General features: G+C 43.6%; 1 protein-coding gene and 1 non-coding gene across 2 annotated transcripts; both read right to left on the reverse strand.

The window, feature by feature from the left end:
* Positions 1 to 760: 760 nt before the first annotated feature.
* tmf1 (TATA element modulatory factor 1) lies at positions 761 to 18,849 on the reverse strand. The gene is made up of 17 exons (XM_030374333.1): positions 18,252 to 18,849; positions 16,723 to 18,146; positions 16,035 to 16,138; positions 14,873 to 14,999; positions 14,646 to 14,748; positions 14,243 to 14,385; positions 13,783 to 13,949; positions 7,544 to 7,700; positions 7,031 to 7,123; positions 6,747 to 6,903; positions 6,463 to 6,655; positions 4,976 to 5,045; positions 4,654 to 4,746; positions 4,449 to 4,571; positions 3,408 to 3,566; positions 2,956 to 3,081; positions 761 to 1,891 (listed from the first exon to the last, which is right to left on the reverse strand). The coding sequence occupies exons 1-17, from the start codon at positions 18,385 to 18,387 to the stop codon at positions 1,751 to 1,753; spliced, it is 3,516 nt and encodes a 1,171-aa protein (XP_030230193.1). The 5' UTR covers positions 18,388 to 18,849; the 3' UTR covers positions 761 to 1,750.
* trnar-acg (transfer RNA arginine (anticodon ACG)) lies at positions 5,341 to 5,413 on the reverse strand. Its single transcript has one exon. It is a non-coding gene; the product is annotated as a tRNA-Arg (tRNA).
* Positions 18,850 to 19,466: the final 617 nt, after the last annotated feature.

The raw sequence follows: 19,466 nt of genomic DNA on the forward strand, positions 1-19,466 counted from the left end.
ATGAATGCACAGTGGTCATATTATGATCATAACGAATTAGGATCTACCGGGATTCGATTCGATGAAAATCAGCATGTTTTTTGGTATATCTTGGTGCTTTACCTCGACAAACACGCAGCTTCCTCCAGGTTATTCATCCAACTAAAACCTGTTTATATATATATAGATATTTGCCAATTTATTTGGATTGAAAATAGCTAGAAAGGACTGATTTACCTCGGAAAAGTTGGTAAGAAGTGAAGATTTTCGTAGTGTCACTCTTCAAAAATGCGTAGGTAGCGATACGAGCGCTGATTGGCCAGAGCGTTGTAATCTTGGTATAATTCTTGGTAGCGATACGAGCGCTGATTGGCCAGAGTGTTGTATTCTTGGTCGATTCTTGGTAGCAAACTGAAATGTGATTGGCTGTCCCTACCAAGAATTAACTCGACTCACAGATTGCAGGGACGGCCCAGCGCTGTAAAACCTCTCAAACCGAAAAAAATATTTTACGTAAAGGCCAAGACTGCCTGTAGTTCTCTTCCCCTCCAATAGGTGGCAAAGCTCCTGTTGGACCAGGTCACAAAATATTGTTTTCTATGAATGTTTCTATCCATGTTTCTATGAATGTAATTAGCCAACATTTTCAAGGGGAGTTTAAATCTGCCGTTGAACAGTTTCTGTCACTTAACCTAAGCGGCCTGATGGTTGACATACACACTCAATTGTGTAAATGAGGATAACTTTCCCATGCCAGATTATCAACACATAAGAAACAAGGTTCTCAACATGGCTTTTAATAGAGTTATGACTGTAGGCATCTGGAAGATACATTACATTTCAATACAAATCATTTGATTTTGAGCTAGATTGTCCCTCATCTTTAAAAAGAAAAAAGCAGTTTCTAATAGTATTTCTAATTAATCATTGGCGTCATGAGGGCCAAAAATCAGACTTCAAAATCAAGGGATGGGGTGTTTGATAGTTTCTATTCATTTTATTACACCACCAGCTGTGGTCCTCCTCTAGTCTCAACCTCTTGTTGTTCTCCGCTGTTTCTTGATATGTCGAGTGGCTGGTCTGATACGGACATGTTCAGAAACAAGGCGGCATGCAAGCCTAACGCTATTCGGGAACAGGTTTGAGATATTTCCATAGATGTAACAATAACAAAATAAAAGGGAACGTGATTCAATGTAGCAAGTTAAAGCCTTCATCAACCAAATAAATGTTTAATATTTGTATGCATTTACAATTTATACAATTTGAAATCCATTTAAGGATTCTAAACATAGACTTATATACCGCCGTTGGGATGTGGAAGGAGTTGTGAGCAATCAATCATTCATACAATAAAGCATGTTACTAATTCTAGTAAATTGAAAAGATTCTCAAATAATTAAGAAAAATGGGAAGTTGTAGAGTGCAAAGGTAGCATAACGTGAGCGATCTCTTACATTGAATAATAAATGTTAAATAGTGTTTTCAATGCCCCAAGAATTAAGTGACCTATTACCATCCTTCATATTCTGTCATCTGTATGTTATGCTTAAAAGTAACCATCATCCCACCTATACAAAACTTAAATAACACAACCACCATCAGACAAACTCCATAAAATAATTAGAATCAAGATGAATTACAATTAATTCTTCTTGTTGGAACAGTGTTGAAAGGGAAGAAGAAGCACGTCCACATTAACTGAAGCCCCTCCACCACAGTGTCCAGGGTCTCTGGTCGCCGTCACCAAAGCAGCAGAGAGCCCATGAGTCTATTTCTGGTTCTTCAGCAGCTCGTCGATCTGGGTTTTGTACATGTTCTTTACGTCGTCCAGGTCCATCCTCAGCTCCTGAGCCTCCTCGGCCTTCTCCCCGTACATCTGGAGGATGGTGTTGTGTCTCTGCTCCAGATCCTGAGACACAAACGTCACACACGAGTTAAACATAGGAGCTTTTCACGCAAACATGAGCTTTTATTGATCCATGGAAACTAATCCTGTTTGAAACTGTTCTCCAACCACCCATAAACTGTGGTGGCTGCCTCCTACTACTCCATACTCCTACTTCATCTCAATGGGTTAAGGCCCCCTCCACACGGAGCCGATTTCTTGATGAAACCGCATAAGTCTATTGCGGTTTATCAAGGGGCTTTATTCACCAGCTGTCAGAGTTGCGTTGAATTTTTTATTTATTTATTTATTTGTATTCTTTTTGTAGCTTTAAATAAACTCCCTTGATAAATGTAATAATTATTTCTACTAAATTTTAAAGGTGGAATCTCCTCGTGTTGTGCGTTTCGGCCGACCGTCCAGACGGAGCCAGCGAATCCGGTGCCCGAAACCGCACATTTCTGAAACCACCCTCGGAGGTGGTTTCAAATCTATCCGGACCTATGCGGTTTCGCGTTAGGATTCGTCTGACTGCTGAAACGCAAACGATGACGACATTAGCCCCCCACCAGCTGGGGGACGTCAGAGTTGCGTTGAATTTTTTATTTATTTGTATTCTTTTTGTAGCTTTAAATAAAGCCCCTTGATAAATTTAATTACTAACTGTACATTAAAAAGTGTTTCTGCTCAATTTTAAAGGTTGAATCTCCTCGTGACTGAATGTTTGTATACAGCGCGCAGGCTGTATGCGCGCAGGCTTGAGCGCCTTGAATATTTATTACAGCATTTCAAAAGCTGGTTGCGGTTTCACAATGACTCCGTATTTACGGAGATATTCCTGAACCGCATTAAAACGAAAGCAGATAGTTTTCGCCCGTTTCGGCTCCGTGTGGACGGGGCCTGAGTCTCCCACCTGACAGTTTTTCAGAACTATAATGAAGCGTTTCAAATGCAAACTACAATGATCCAATACAACAGCCACAGACATACAGTATAACACATCATCTAGCCTCACAGCACACAATGTGTTTGGTTTATGTTATCTTCAGTGGGCTCCTCTTGTGTAGCCGGTGGCGGGCCGAGCTCACCTTGAGCTGGACCTGGAGCCTGGGGATGTCCTTCACCAGGAGGTCCATGTCATCGTTCTGGTTGGTGAGGCGGACCACTTCCTCCGCCATGACGGAGCGACTCCTCTCCAGGCTGGAGATCTCCAACTGACAGCACACACACACACCACAAGGGGACAGAGCATGTCAAACAAGGAACACACAAGCTACCAGAGAATGTGAAGGTAACTAAATGAATAAGTATTACATAAATTAAGAAAAACTGGAAAACATAGATTCAACATCCCTGCGAGCAGCTGCATTGAATGCTTACAGCCTCTGGCTGTTTAATCAAGCCACTAACTTCATTATAATAATCAATTCTATTCATAATATCAGATTACTGGTGTACAGAGCATTCGGCGGTGAGGACGATCCAATGTGCGCGTATTGATCCTCATCAAGGCCTGTGCAGATGTTCTATGCCCTGCTACCTGTAGCTGCGCAATCTCTCCTTCTCTCAGTTTGAGCTGCGACTGCAGGTTCTCCATGATGCTGGAGCCTCCAGAGAGCCTGGCCGCCTCGTACAGGTTGGTCCCACTGAGGGACATGGACATGGGCATGACTCCCAGCGAGTGGTCCATAGAGTCATCCTTGGCAAAGAAAGACCGAAAGATAAATGAACAACAGCAACAACAATGTATTCGGGCGATAAGATAAAACCATTCCACCTATGAATTGACGTCAGTGGTAATTCAGTGATATTTAAAAAGGTCCCATGGCGTGAAAATGTCATTTAAGGAGGTTTTCTAACATTAATATGAGTAATATGAGCACCATGGCCGGGCGGTGGTGCCTCAGAGCGGTCCGCTGCCCGCTGCCGAGGCGGTGGTGCCTCGGCAGCGGGCAGCGGGGCTCCGGCGGGAGACAGTCGTGGTCACCAATCCTTTTCTCCTCCATGTCGCGGTCCAGTCTACTTCAGATTGATGTGGAAGAACCCGAGACGTGGGAGAACCCGACGCAGTCGTTTGAGATTCATAATATGGTCTGGAACGCCACACACAGCTTTTGGCCGTGATAATATATATAAGGTGATATAGATATCTATGTATAATATGATATCATTTATATATAGAGTTCCAGGACTCACGCCAGAGCACCCGGAGTGTTCGAGAATATTTACAGAGCACGGCCAAAGGCTGTGTGCGCCTCCGGATGATATTATGAATCCGAGCCATTGCGATACATCCATTGCAAACACGAGCGCATGGTATCGTAGCTGCAATCTGCTCAGGGCCACACCCCCACCCTCCACCTTTACCCGCCTCTTATAAAACGGCACGTTTGTGGAAAGCTCATCGTGGGACTGGCTCGTAGTGGCTGTAATTCTGCACCAAGGCTGAATTTCTTGAACGTCTTCAAATATTGTATGATGGGCCCACTGACTAACACCTACATATAAGTATACATAAAGTAGCATGCCCTGGGACCTTTAAGGGCTAAAAGCTTGATCTGGCGTCGCGTGTTGTGCATACCTGGGAAAAGGTTGAGGCGTACAGACCGGCAGTGTCGGTCCCACTGATGGAGCTGGAGCGGGACAGGGAGGGGGTGGAGGAGGCTGGGGGCTCCCCTACAGAGTGGGCCATGGCCTTTCTCTCCTTGGGTTACAGACCAAAACAAATCAATGTTTTAATGAATGGGTAACTTGGATAATGTCCACATCAAGGAAGAAGGACATACCTTCTCCTTGAGGGCCTCCTGTGCAAGGTAGCATTTCTTCTTTTCTTGCTCCACCTTCATCTTCTCCATCTCCAGCTGATTGGTCAGTAGCAGCTGGCGGGAGGAGCATAAAACAAGTATCACAGAAAAATAGCTTTTAAACTACTGTTTAAATATTTAACAGAAATACAATAAGTCACTGATTATACCCTTAGTTAATAAAAAAATAGAGGTTATAATACATATCTAAATAATTATCCACATCTTAATTTAATAAGGGACTAATGCCATGAAGCCAAACCCAAGACGTAAAAGCAGAATCAAATAACTACGGAAAACTAACCTTTTCTTTCTTGGCCTCATCTAGCAAGCGGCTGTGCTCTCCACGCAGGTTTTCCAGCTCAACATGCTCTCTACACAGAGAAACACAAACAAGCTCTATTGTTGTACGAAATGACACCCAAAAATATATGTTATGCATCAAAACACAATCGCCAACTCAAATAAACCGGGTTGGAGAAGGCATTATATAGTATCAACGGTAGAAAGACAACTTTTATATTTTTATTTATTTCCACAGGCAAACTAAGAGCTTTTACTGGTGTGTAATTATTAGGCAGACACTAACAACCATCTGCGAGGGGTTCCATTGAGTTAAACACAAGAGGAGCTCTAGGCAGGATCCATGAGGCTGAGAGGGAAAAGTTACGAGCCAGCCAGGAGTCGAACCTGGAATCTTCTGATCCGTAGTCAGACGCGTTATCCATTGCGCCACTGGCCCACTGAAAAGACACATGTTTCTAAAAGAAAAAAGCCTGGCGCCCCACCCCCGCCTGTATGACATCCTCCAATCAGGGTGGAGCTACACCCACTTCCTCTCTAACATGACCGCAGCTAAAGAGTTCTGAAAACATTTTAGACAGAAATGAATGTTGATACTATATGCCACATATTGGAACAAAACAAACTACTTAACTAGCAAAGTGTTTCTGAGGAATTTGACATCTAAAATGTATGCAAAACATTTTCTTCTATTAAATTCGTACGTATCATCTATCAAATCATTAAATTATTAATAATATAATATAATAATGTGTTTTCTTCTTTTATCAACCACGAATTATCCCGATTGATGAAACCCATAAATAATATAAAAGTATATAACTATTATCCACATGCGCATTAAAAAAAAGGTAGATGTGACAAACAATTATTTTCACTTCATTCAAGCTTCTGGGGCACATCCCTAACTTCCTGGGGACATTATAGTCAGCCAGCAGTCACGTTGTTTTTTGCACCACTGACCTTCTATGAGAGTTTGATTTTCTAAAGAAACAACGACCCCAAAACACAAAGGCCAAGCCGTTCTGCATGACTGCTCCCACTTTCTCTCCGTTACTTTACATAGAGGCCTGAGAAACCCAGGCAGGTCCTAATCATGCAACACAATACATCATTTACTTTACACTCAACTGGGGAAGTCCCACAGAGTCTCTCACAAATGAAGAGAGTGTGGTTAGAAGACTTTAGAAAGCAGCTGATCTGTGAGTAAGTGACCCGTCAGTACACCTTAACCTGGCCGCTCTCCAAGTGGTTCATTCAAATGTATTCAGCCGTTTGAGTTCCTCAAATAACCAAAACCTTACTATTGCCCTCACATTAGATAAATTCAGAGAAAACCGATTCAAGAGTACTTACTACTTCTAGGATCGATACACAATCTAATAATAAATCATGACTAAGGTTTCCAAGAGTCTACCAGGGTTTCAATCGAGGAAGGAGGCACAGTTATTCTTTGAGTATGTTTGCGTTCCTTTTGTGAGCCATTACCTGCTGCTGTCCTCCTCCAGTCTCTCCCTCTGGTTCTTCTCCGTGCCCAGCTCCACCACGTAGCGCCCCTTTTCCTTGCGGAGCAGAGAGTTCTGGGACTCCAGGGAGGCCAGCTGGGAGCGTACGGCCATCCCCTCCTCTGTGGCGGCGCGCTCCTTCTCCACGGCAACAGCCAACTGTGCCTGGGCGTCCGCTTGTCCGGGCAAATAAAACTAATTGTTTTAGCGTCTAGCGTCATTTTCAGCCACGTTCAAAAACACACAGAGCCAAAAACGTGACCTTACAGAGTCGGTCCGAGATGTTCTTCTCGAGCTTCTCCCATGAGGCCGTCTGGCCCCCCAGCGACGCCTGCAGGTTCTCGATCTGTCTGAGCAGGGGCCGCGTGGCTGAGGTCATGCCCTGACTCAGCTCCTGGTTCCTGCTCTCGGCTTCCTGAAGCCTCTTCACGGGGGTGAAGAGGCCACAGGGTTTGAGGAGTTCAAAAATACCGTCTAAATTAGAACTGCATAGGGCTTCATCGTGACATCGTGTCTTGAAACGGCCCATTTGAAAAAGGCGCCCCTCTTACCTGCTGCAGCTGGCTGATCTCTTCCCTCAGGTAGTCCTCCTTCCTCGCCTGCTGCTGCTCCGCCCGCTGCAAGGCCACCCTCAGGTCGGACACCTGCAGCACCCCGGGGAGAGAGGGTCAGCGTGTGGAGGTGCATCAAAACCCTGGGTGTCCCCAAAAGCTAGGTAACAATGTCCGTCTGTGAAAGAACAGTAGTCTGCTAGCGTAACAATACCGTTTTCAATGTCACGATGCAGCAGCTTAACAAAAACATTAGAATCCCATGATACAGTCATCATTGAAGCACCGCTCTCCGGTGTGCAGGAGATACATTTTATTTCCACTTTGCATTAGGTGCAGATAAGCAGTTGAACCGACCGAGTGTGTGAAGCTATATAATAATAGTAATAATAATGGATTGAATTTATATAGCGCTTTTCTAGACACTCAAAGACGCTTTACAGTGAAGGGGGAACCTCAATATGCAGTAGGTAGGTATGCATGTGTCTCCATGGCCCACGCCCATGGCGGTACCTGATTGCCCAGGGCCTCCTGTTGTAACCGCGCCTCCTCCTGGGCCTTATCCAGGGTGACACTCAGCTGCTCCTTGGCCTGGGTCTCCCTGCTCAGAGCCACCTCCTGGGCTTCACTGTCTCTGCTGGCCTTGGCCTTATGGAGCTCCGCTAGCTCCCTGCACACAGAAGGAGTGGAACCAGACCCCCGTCAGCACAGCTTCATCCGCTTGTTCACATTTCTCTCAATTTCAAAAGATTGAAAAATGTACTAAATAGAACGATATATAGCCCCTAATCGTGGTACTAGTGACACACAAAGGGTTAAGAAACTGTAAAAGTGGAATTTATAGTCGCTGAGATGCGCCATTCGTGAAGGGCATGGGCTGTAACGTTGCCGAGACCTATGGGGTCAGAACAGTCTCATTAATAATGAATGCACAGAGAAGGATTCACAAATGTATTTTGTGATTTATATATAAATTACTCTCTTCTCACAAATACATTTCAATGCACACACAAATGGATATCGGTATGTATAAATGTAAAATAAATCCATAAACAAATATAAGTTTCACAAACACATTTCTGATCCACCACACACAAATGTACCTTGTATTAAATAAATGTAATATAAATCCATAAATATATGAATTAAAAAAATATTTGCAATTTTCATCAAAATGTATTTGGATGTTGTTACATTTATATACAAACTGTTAAACTTGTTTTTGAGACTCTCCTGACGTGGCTAGATTCACAAATGCATTTTTCGACAAGGAACTCTCCGTAGCCAATCAGATGCCTCCCTCGTTTTCAGCCAATCACATGACTGCAGTGCCTGGGTTTTTACATTGTCGGTGCCATTTACTACTTTAACGCCAAAACCCAATAATCCCGATAATCCCAAAACCCAATCGAAACTAGACGGAAAAAGTGTGTAGTTATAAACGTGACGCAGCTTTAACTTCGTCGCCATCTAGAGATTGTTATGTACGGAGGCTGGACTCCGAGGTCGGAACTGCAGTCATGTGATTGGCTGAAAACGAAGGAGGCATCTGATTGGCTAGGCAAGGCAACTTTATTTATATAGCACTTTTCATACACAAGGCAGACTCAAAGTGCTTCACATATAAACATTGTCATACAATAAAATAAAATAATAGATAAGTAAAAGAAAAACATATGCAAAGAAATGGTTAAAATAGAAAAAGGCATTTTAGTATTAAAATAGAAAATAAAGGCAAAGTTAAAAAAGCTTTTTAGAAAGTGCAATGTATTTAAGATTTTAGCAGAAAGCTATAGCAAACATAATAAACAAACATAATTGTTTTAAAGGTGCTCAGAGTTGGGGCAAGTCTTAAATCCTCTGGGAGTTTATTCCAGCTATTTGTTGCATAGTAACTAAATCCTGCTTTCCCATGTTTTGTGTTTACTCTGGGGATAATTAACAGATTGGTCTCAGAGGATCTTAGTGGTCTAGAAGGCTGATGTAGTGGAAGCAAATCAGTTAAATATTTTGGGCCTAAACCATATAGGGATTTATAGGTTAGCAACATGATTTTAAAATCAATTCTCTGACCTACAGGAAGCCAATGTAACGATTTCAGAATTGGTGTAATATGATCAAATTTTTTGGTCTTTGTTAGAACTCTAGCAGCAGCATTCTGAACAAGCTGAAGCTTCCTCAGAGTTTGTTTTGGAAGACCTGTGAGGAGACCATTGCAGTAATCAAGCTTACTAGTGATAAAGGCATGTACAAGTTTTTGTAAGTCTTCGGTGGACATGAGCCCTCTAAGTCTTGCTACATTTTTAAGGTGATAATATGCCGATTTTGTAACGGATTTGATGTGACTGTCAAAATGTAAATCTGAATCCATGGTAACCCCTAGATTTCTGGCTTTGATTGAGGTTTTCAGGGACAGAGAGTGAAGGTGTTGGGTTACTTTAAGCCTTTCCGTTTTAGAACCAAATACAATTATCTCTGTTTTGTCCTCATTTAGTTGAAGGAAATTTCGGCACATCCATTCCTTCACTTGCTCAATGCACTGGCACAGCAGATCTATGGGCCGATAGTCATTTGGTGATAGCGATACATAGATTTGTGCGTCATCAGCATAGCAATGATGGTCAATATTGTTATTTTGCATGATTTGCCCTAGTGGGAGCATGTAGATGTTGAATAAAGAGGGTCCTAAGATCGAACCTTGTGGGACTCCACATGTCACGTTGGTTGATTCTGATACAAAGTCGCCAATGGAAACAAAGTAGTTCCTATTTTGTAGGTAGGACCTGAACCAATGTAAGACAGTGCCTGAAAGCCCCACCCAGTTTTCTAACCTTTCCAGAAGTAATGTATGGTCTACAGTGTCGAATGCAGCACTGAGGTCAAGTAGCATTAGTATTGAGGTTTTGCCAGAGTCTGTGTTAAGACGGATGTCGTTTACAACTTTAATAAGGGCGGTCTCAGTGCTGTGCAGGGGTCGAAATCCTGATTGGAAGGTGTCATAGCAACCAGTTGATGCCAGGAAGTGATTTAGTTGCTGGAGGACAACTTTCTCAATGATTTTACTTATGAAGGTTAGATTTGATATTGGTCTGTAGTTGTTAATAATAGAGGCATCTAGGCTCCGCTTTTTTAAAAGGGGTTTAATAACTGCAGTTTTCAAAGCTTTTGGGAACTTGCCTGACTGGAGAGAGTTGTTAACTATCTGCAATATGTCTACTGCTAGGCAGTCGAAAACATTCTTAAAGAGGTTGGTAGGTATAGTATCAAGGCAACAGGTGGATGGCTTTAGTTGTGTCACAGTTTCCACAAGATTTTGAGAGTCTATAACATTAAAGCATGCCATCCTTGCCACGTAATTTTTGCCTGAACAGGGTGGTAGTCCAACATTTTTGTTTGACGTGGAGATATTGATGGCGCGTCTGATACCTTCAATTTTATCAATATAAAAAGCTGCAAACTCATTGCATTTCTGCGTGGAATGGAGATCAGGTGGAATTTCTGTTGGGGGGTTGGTCAGTCTGTCAACAGTTGCAAATAGGGTTTTTGCATTATTAGTGTTGGTTTTAATGATATTGGAGAAAAATGTTTCTCTAGCATTTTTTAAGTCTAAATTGTAGGCACGGAGGCTCTCTTTATAGATATCATGGTGAATATGAAGTTTTGTTTTACGCCAGATGCGTTCAACCTTCCTGCATTCCTTTTTCTGTGCTGTTACAGAAGCAGCTTTTCTCCAGGGTGCCTTTTGCTTTCCAGAAATCGTTTTAACCTTATAAGGTGCAATGACATCTATGACTTTCAGAATTTTCAAATTAAAGTTTTCTACAAGATCATCAGCAGAACATGGATTTAGAGGTGGTAGCAAGGAGATGGCCTTTTTAAAAAGTACATTAGAATCTTCATTGATATACCGTTTTTTGACAGTGTTTGATTTTGTCTGTATGTCGGGAATAAAAGATATGTTAAAGAAAACACAAAAGTGGTCAGACAAGGAAGGATCAGTCACAGAGAGATCAGAAACATTGAGGCCCTTTGTGATAACCAGGTCTAGAGTGTGCCCCTTACAATGAGTAGCCTCTTTCAAATGTTGAGACAGTTCAAATGTGTCCAAAATGGTAAAAAGTTTTTTTGCACACTTGTCATTCAAATTATCAGTATGAAAATTGAAGTCACCAGTTATAACTAGACAGTCAAATTCTGTGGAGATGCTAGACAATAATTCTGTGAATTCATCGAAAAAATTTGCAGAATATGTGAGTGGCCTGTAAATAATTAATAGGAGAACTCTGGGGGAGCATTTCAATACAGCACTAAGGTATTCGAATGATGGAAAATCACCAAATAACATCTGTTTCCCCTGAAATACATTTTTAAATATAGCAGCAACCCCTCCACCTCTTTTTCCAGATCTACATGCATCAAAAAAGTTATAGTCGGGAGGAGCTGTCTCTATCAGAACGGTTGCACTGTTATTTTGTTCCAGCCATGTTTCAGTTAAAAACATAAAATCCAGTTTGGAAGCGTTAATAAAATCATTAACTAAAAATGATTTGTTATTAAGAGACCTCACATTAAGTAGAGCCATCCTGATGGTGCTGTTGATAGGCTTTAAGGTTGTTTTTGGTTTGGAGGCAATAGATATGAGATTTGTGAGGTTAGCAGTGTGTCTAAGTTTCCCTTTGTTTACTCTCTTAGTGGTTACAGCATGAATGCGAAAGTTGCCCTGCTTTGACGTAGGCAACCTTGGGTTCAGCAGATTATGAGAAACTTCCTTTATACTGTGTCTACGGCTGAACCCTTTTTTGTCTCAGTAATACTCAGGACTACTATCGGGGCGGGGGTGGGGCGCCGTCCTCCTGGGTGTTAGCAGTGTTAGCAGCCTGCGGCCATGACGTGGCGATGCTATCATTGACACAGATGCAAGTTTGATGCCAGCATGTTCCAGTTTCTTAAATTCGGCTGGAAAATCGCAAAGGGAGACATCGGAGCTGGAGTTGTTGTGGCTATGGGAGAGATGAGGCTGGAGGTCATCATCGATGGGGGAATGCAGAGGAGGGGGGTGGCCGTTCCTCGCCAAGCCAGCATCAGCGATGGGGGAGGGCACAGTGTTGATGGCGTCGGGCGGGCTGTTGTCTCTCTTCAAGGTCTGTGGGCTGTCTGCTATCTGTGTGTCAGATAGTGGCAGAGTAGTTGTGTGGGGGAGGCTGTAGTCTCGCTTCTTCTCAACCTGTGCTCTGATTGTGGCCTGTGCGTCAGACCATGGCAAGATTGTGGCCTGTGCGTAAAGCGAGAAGAGTAGATTGTCCCTCAACAGTTTTGAGCCTAACCTGTTTGGGTGTAGGCCATCTGCTCTGAAAAGATATTTGCGCCCCCAGAATAAGTTGAAATTGTCAATAAAGTCCCTTCCTCTTTCATTGCAGACTCTGGAAAGCCATGTATTCAGTGCAAGTAGACGACTGAATCTGTTTATTCCCCTGTCAACAGTTGGTATGGGTCCACTGATGGAAGACTTGATGTGTATTTTGTCCAGTGTATCTAATAGATCAGTGTAATCCCTCTTCAGAAGTTCTGACTGTTCTCTTTGAATATCATTAAATCCTGCATGCACAACAATCTGTGAGATTTTGGGGTTTTCCAATATGATTTTGGCTAGTTTATGGTTGATATTACTAACCATTCCATATGGGAAGATGCATGTTTTGATCTTCTTACCGGTTATATCCTTGATAGTTGAGTCTCCTATAATCAGAGTGTCTGGTTCATCTGCTTTCTCTGAGATGGGCCCTTGTTGGACGGTGGCAGACACATGCGCAGCCCGCCTCCGTGGCGACTGGTTGTTCCGTCTCTGTCCGCACTGTCCGTCCGGACGCATCTCGGGGCTCAGGGGTGCATCGGTGGCAGGCGCGTTCGTGGACTCTTGAAGTGGCAGGAACCGGTTCTTCAGTGGCAGGGTTGATTTGAGTGACGGGCTAATCCGGCTGATAACTTTAGCTTTGGATAGCTTAGCATTTGGTGTTGAGTGAACTTGTTGATTTACTTTGGTATGTTGCTTTGGCTTAGCGCCGACTCTGTTCCAGTGAGACGCAGCTGGAACTGTCTCTCTCATGTCCAGCTTCGGGAAGGATACAGTGTAGCTTTGATCATCTTGCTGTATCTGAGTGAGCTCAGCAAACTCACCCATCGGCACTGTATCCTGTGATAGTCCTTTGCATTTTTCTACTACTGCTAGTCTCGTTTCAATTAAAGCCAATGTCTGTTTCAGTTTGGCGCAGTCTGTGCATTTCCCAGTCTCCGTGCCTGAGATATCCGAATACAGAGGCATGTTGGCGATAGGAAAGTCCAAGGCTTTTTCTGCGGTCTGATCCGGGAGTAAAAAGTGCCAAAATGTATTGTTGAATCGAGCGATTGAGGACGACGGAAACAAACTATATACTGTTAGGTAAATAAAATAAGATAAAGTAGATCTGAACGATGAATTAAGTAGTTCTTTATAGAGGAACAGTAGGCTATTTTTCTGCAAAAATATGTAAGTCAGTGTTAAATCTAAGTACTCAAATTCCATCTTAAGTCCAAGGTTCTACGGGTGATGACAAAACCACAGATCATGATTTGTTTTGTTGCTACCCATCTCCGCATATTGAAGTTCCTACAGAGAGTTCCTTGTCGAAAAGGAACTTTTTTGATGAAAATTGCAAATATTAATACTTTCAGTGTGTTCAACACAACAATGCTGTTGGGGAGTCAGAGGGTTTTACTTGTAAGAGCTGTCCAAGGCGGCCTGAAGGCTGCGGTTCTTCTCCTGCAACTCCTCAGAGTCCATCTGCAGGCGAGTGGCCTCCTTCTCCTGGCGCTCCACCACGCTGTTCAGCTTCTTGATGTTCTCCCTGTGCTGCTTCTCCACCTCCTCCTTCCCATCCAGAACCTACAAGAACGATAATGGAGACAGGGTTCCACACCAGGCTGGGAAACAAATACCATATTGGCACCAGACTGATACCCAGCACATTGATGGGGTTCAGACATCTTAAATAGATAGATATTTATTTGAGTATTTTTTTAATTGGCCTATGAAAATGGACTTAAATCCAGTATAGAGCTCAAGCACCCATCACACCAGGGGGGATAGCTTTATCTTCACGCAACACCTCACATCACCAGTTATCTGACTTGTGAATCCCACAAGACTAGCAGTATGCTGGCACCCCCCCCGCTGACCTGCTGGAGCTGTCGGAGCTCCTCCTCCAGTTCTCTGAGCCTCTTGCTCTGCTTGGAGACCCTGCCGTCGCTGTCCTTCTCCTTCACACGCAGCTTCTTGATGATGTTGCAGTGCTGCAGCTGCTGCTTGGACAACTTCTCACCTGGACACCCACAACAACAACAAGGATAACATTGAATGCCAAAGTTCGCTGGTGTGCTCGTGTATTTAAAGTATCCCAGGTATATTTGAATATTAAAATAATACCAGGAAGAGTAATAGAGGCCCAGTGTCCCATTGTAATGCTGTGTGACAAGTTCCTAGAGTTCCTTGTTTAGCGGAGTTTGCATGGTGTAGACAGGCCTATTGAAGCAGAGGCCTGGAAGCAGAGGATGGTGTAGAGGCCTATTGAAGCGTCCTCACCTTCCTCAAGCAGGCCTCGTATCTGCTCCTCCTTCTCTTTGATGATCTCCATCGCCTCCGCGTTCAGTCTGGTGGTCAACACCTCCCGCATGCTCTTGATCTCCTACAGCAAAACGAACCAAGAATATATCTTCTCAACAAAAACAGACCAGTGCCTGCAGTTTCAATGAAGCAGCAGTCACAACTTAACACGACTAGATTTGAGGTCCAGGAGACGAGTGAAGTACCTTTTTGGCGATGTCCCTCTCTTTGCAGGCTACCTGGGCCTTCCTCTCAGTGTCTGCTATGCGCTGGGTGAACTCCTCCTTCAGAGACTGGACTGTGGAGGTCTCCTCCTTCAGGGCAACCACTTCACTGGAAGAGGTCATAAGAGTACAGGCTCATTATCCTTCTGTCAACACCTCCACACGGACCCAAGTAACAAGACCATAACGAGGATTTCTATACTTGATGAAACTAGGTAAAGATTATAATTCTCCTCGTCTGAGTGACTTAGCATTGAACCATAGGAAGCCCCTATAGTGACAATAATATTTATCAAATCAATTATTATTATCATTATGATATGCGTTTGTTTGCAAAGCAAGCCACTATTTTTTATTATGCATCATAAATTAATAGGTTAATAGGACCCACAAGGTCCGTAAGGATAGATCTTTCTGTATCTTGAAAAGGTAGGAAAACAACATTCGGTGCACAAGCCTGTTACGTGTTATTGGCAAATAAAAGGTGTCCAGCGACTTGAAACGTAGCACTCGTATTAGCCTTCGGAAAATTGTGCATACGAGTGGGATCATGCAACCGCACCTATTTTTTTGAAAATGCCCATTTAGAATATTTATATTTTTTATAGAATGAAAAATGTAAAGGTTTAGCCTAACTAATGTAATGATGCTACAGTACATCATTTCTCATATTGTGACTGATCCATTTCAGTTTAGATTTAAGAATATTGAAGGCTTCAGTACAACATATTGGTTGGGGCTGCTCGGTTATGGAAAAAAATCATCATATCGATTATTTTGGTCAATATTGCAATCACGATTATTCAAACGATTTTTGATTTTTGAAAACATGATGTATTTATTCAGCATGTCTCTCCCAGAAAACCATTTGCAATTGAGAACTTGGAAATTTCGCCTTAAATAAATAAACAAAATGGTCAACTAGAAAAAGTTATAATGTACAGATATGTATCCAGCTGTTTGCTAAAATCGAAATTGCGATCAAAATTCGATAATTGCCCAGCCCTAATATTGGTGCAATATCTTTATACAATACAAGTTGCCAGGGCTCAGCTATAAAAGGGGTTATTGCAGCCCGGCACAGCCGCCTGAATCAAATATTATTTTCAGGAGTTGGGGAAACGGTGTACTGCAATATACTCACTCTCTGAGGTTGTCACACTTCTCCTCCAGGCGGACCTTGTCCGTGCTCACTGTCAGCAGCTGGGACTCCCTCTTCTCCAGACGACTGGAGAGCTCATCAATCACCTGGAGGAAGCCCCCCAGGAGGGGGTTGTTTTGGTCCATTAGAGAAGCAAACACAACGACACTCGCAAGGTACTAGCAATAGGAAGGAAGCCATTACTTCCCAGGTTCATTAACTGTTTCACTTTCCTACCACCAAACATTTACATGAATCAATCGAATACAATACAGAAGACCCACTTAAATGACAACAGAGACGTATCGTCCATCCCACAGCAGCATGATGCTTTCGTGCTAGAACTATAAACTAGGTTTTTATTTTCGTCTTGACATTTAAACGATTGACAGATTTCAGGTTGGTTAGTCAACAGATTATTAAAACCAGTAGGTCCTTACCTTCTCCAATACAAATATTTGAACCAAGGTTGGAATTACAGACCAACGAAACAGGATGGCTCCATGCCTTACTGTGCTTGTGAATAGCAATGGAATGTTTGCCAAAAACAGAACTGTCTGTTTGCTCAAAATAAAATATGTCTTAGTTAAAACAAAACATTGGTAGATGTCTACAGAGTAAAACAACTACCTCATGCTTGTACTCTGAGATTGGGCATCATCCATTTGAGAGCATGACTTATTGAAATTACCTTTTGCAACTCCAGAATCTGACAGGTAGAGACGCTTCTCATCTCCTTCGTGATTGGCTGAGCGGGGTTTTCCTCCAGCTCTGAGGTGGTACTTGACATCATGAGACCAGTTTGGTCATCTTCTTCCGTCAAATCTTCAGGCTGTTCACAATTAACTGGTGTTGCACTCCGCCCACTTTCCTCCATCTCATCCAAAGACTGGTCCCTCATCGTCTCAGTGAGCCCTTCTTCTTCTTCTTCCTCTTCCTCCTCCTCCTGCTGCAGCGCCTCCTTTTCCTCTTCTTCTTCTTCCTTCCCCACCTGCTCTTCTCTGGGAGCCTCATCCTGACTCTGAAAAACCACAGATGCTGTAGGGGCAATAGGCTCCGAGCCGGCGGTGACAGAAGCCAGCGTTCGACTTCCTGGAATGTCGTCGTCAGAGTTGACCTCGCTGACGCTGCGGCTGTCCAGCGACTGCATGCTGAACGAGTCGATGCGCTCAAAAGCGTCCGAGGACGAGCCGCAGCTTTCAGTGAGCTTGGCGTAATCCTCGTTGCGGAGGAGCTCTCCACACGCCGAGGCCGAGAGCAGCTGGAAAGAGCCCTGCATCAAGTGAAGGCCGGCCTTCACCTCTGCCGTCTCCTGTCTGGAGCTGGCTGAGCTCTCACTCAACACACTCTCGTGGTCCAGCACCTCAATGTCACTTGTGGTCGAGGTGCCCGAGGAGAAAGCGCTGACCGGAGGGGAGGGGGTGTCGGTCTGGCGGTCTTCCACCTTGCCGTCTTTAGTTTCCAGTTGTATCGGCTTGGGGGGCGTGCTTGGTGACGAGTCCGAAGGGGATATGCTCTCGGGTTCATCTGAAGCCTCAGGCGAGTCGGTGACGTCAGGGTCTTCGGCGAGGGGTCCCAAGTGGATCAGCATCTCTTCTGTTTGATTATCCACAGACTCTAAAGCAACTTTATTTTCGACCATACCGTCGTTGGATGTACGCCTCCCTATGAAAGAATCAAAGGGAGGATCCTCCTGAGACGCCACAAGAATAGCTGGTTGAAGCATACTGGAGTGTTCTTCAGGTGCCCCAGATAACGGCTCAGGCTCATCAGGTAGGCTTCCAGAAACATCCAGATCGTCAAGGGCCAAATGAGAAAATTCGGACTCAAAGGACTCCACTTCATTTAGGATCACAGGTTCTTTACTCTTCTTAGCCTTCTCCTGCTCTCGTCTTTTGGTCTGAGGGGCTGAAGACACGATCTGGGTGTTAGTAACATCCTGTGCAGGCAGAAAGGTACTGAAGAAGTTATCCGTCTCATCTACAACGGTGCGGGTAACAGGTGTAGTGATGGCCTCAGATGATAGAGGGGGCTCTTCCTCCTCCTCTTCTTCTAGGGCGGACTCCCACTGACTGGTCCCCCATCCTCCACCCAACGGTGTCTTTCCAGGTAAATCTAGGTAGCAAGTGAAGACATAAATTGTGTCATGTGTAACAGCGGGTAGTATTTGATGCTACGAGTGCGGCCAAGGTACCACTGCAACCTTGTGTCATTACTCACCATCATAGGGCATGACGACAGTGTCACCCCATTGGCCTTCTTCTTGAATATCCAGCACTCTATCGATGGACTTCTGGGCTGTTGTCAACGCTTGTTTGGCGAAGGTAGACAAGTGGGACGCGTTGAACCAGCTCATCGTGTTTACAATACTTCCCTAGCAGATAGCAGCTCTGGTGTTTGTTGTTGTGTCTGTGTGTTAAAGAGCTAGCACGTCAACGACAACCCGAAAACATAACACGTCCCTAGTTGTTACATTGTCAAACAAACCCTGGCTTGATATTGCTACTATCTTAAGTAACTTTAAGTAGCTATTTTGATAGCTAAGCTGCCAAGCTAACAGCAAAGCACTATTTACAGCATCGAACAGTAAAGTAAAAAGGTTTAGATTGCCCTTTTAGTTAAGTGGATGAATGTATTTCCAACCCTGCAGCGAAATCCACCGCAGTGGAACACAATGTTGTGTTTTTCCACTTCTTCAAGCTTGTATCATCCTTTGTTTTGATGCCGTTGATGTGAAACCTAGCTAACGTAAAACCACTCGCTACTTCCTTTACACGTCGCACGGTGACGTTCAAGATATCTGGGCCTGTCAAGTCTCAGCAAGCACCAGGCATCGCTGTATAAATAGCCCGATAGGCTGAGACTGGATCATGAATTATAGCGCTATCCCGGTTTACAGCAACGCCATTTCCGGTCACTTATTTCCTATGAGCTGTGCACGTCATTTAAGTCCCCGGAGCGATACTTAAAATAACACGACAGGAATAAAAGCATCGGCAAGGAGAATATAGATTAAGGTTTGACGAAAAGTTGGACAAAGAAATATCCGTTACATTTAACGGAAACGGATGTTGCTCTATCGGTAGTCCCACCCTCGCCTCGCCATTCGCCAATAACAACGGATGATCGAGCATCCCGATGCAGGCTTTCTTTAGCGAAATAACGATAACGGCATTGATAAAATAGACGGAAAAAAATCATTGTGCAAATACCATTTCAACGTATATTTTTTAATTATCGTCCACGCATCATAGATTGCTTCAAAAGTCCAATCTGTCGCGTTAACAACGACCTGAATTTAATCAAATCAGTTAGGAGAAGGCATAACATTTTTCGAAGATCCCACTTGGTGTCAGCACAACACATAGGTTCACTGTATTACATTTAATAGGGGGAAACCGACAATAACCAGCTGTCACTTGTTCTATATTTCCA

This window comes from Gadus morhua, chromosome 13 (assembly GCF_902167405.1).
Source record: "Gadus morhua chromosome 13, gadMor3.0, whole genome shotgun sequence".
NCBI lineage: Eukaryota > Metazoa > Chordata > Actinopteri > Gadiformes > Gadidae > Gadus > Gadus morhua.

What these genes read in the sequence shown, in the direction of transcription:
- tmf1 (XM_030374333.1), bottom strand. Translation starts at nt 18,387, where the DNA reads ATGAGCTGGTTCAACGCGTCCCACTTGTCTACCTTCGCCAAACAAGCG. An exon ending in TGTCGTCATGCCCTATGATG is followed by an intron (nt 18,147 to 18,251) that starts GTGAGTAATGAC and finishes CTTGCTACCTAG; the next exon opens with ATTTACCTGGAAAGACACCG. An exon ending in AAGTGTGACAACCTCAGAGA is followed by an intron (nt 15,000 to 16,034) that starts GTGAGTATATTG and finishes GACCTCTTCCAG; the next exon opens with TGAAGTGGTTGCCCTGAAGG.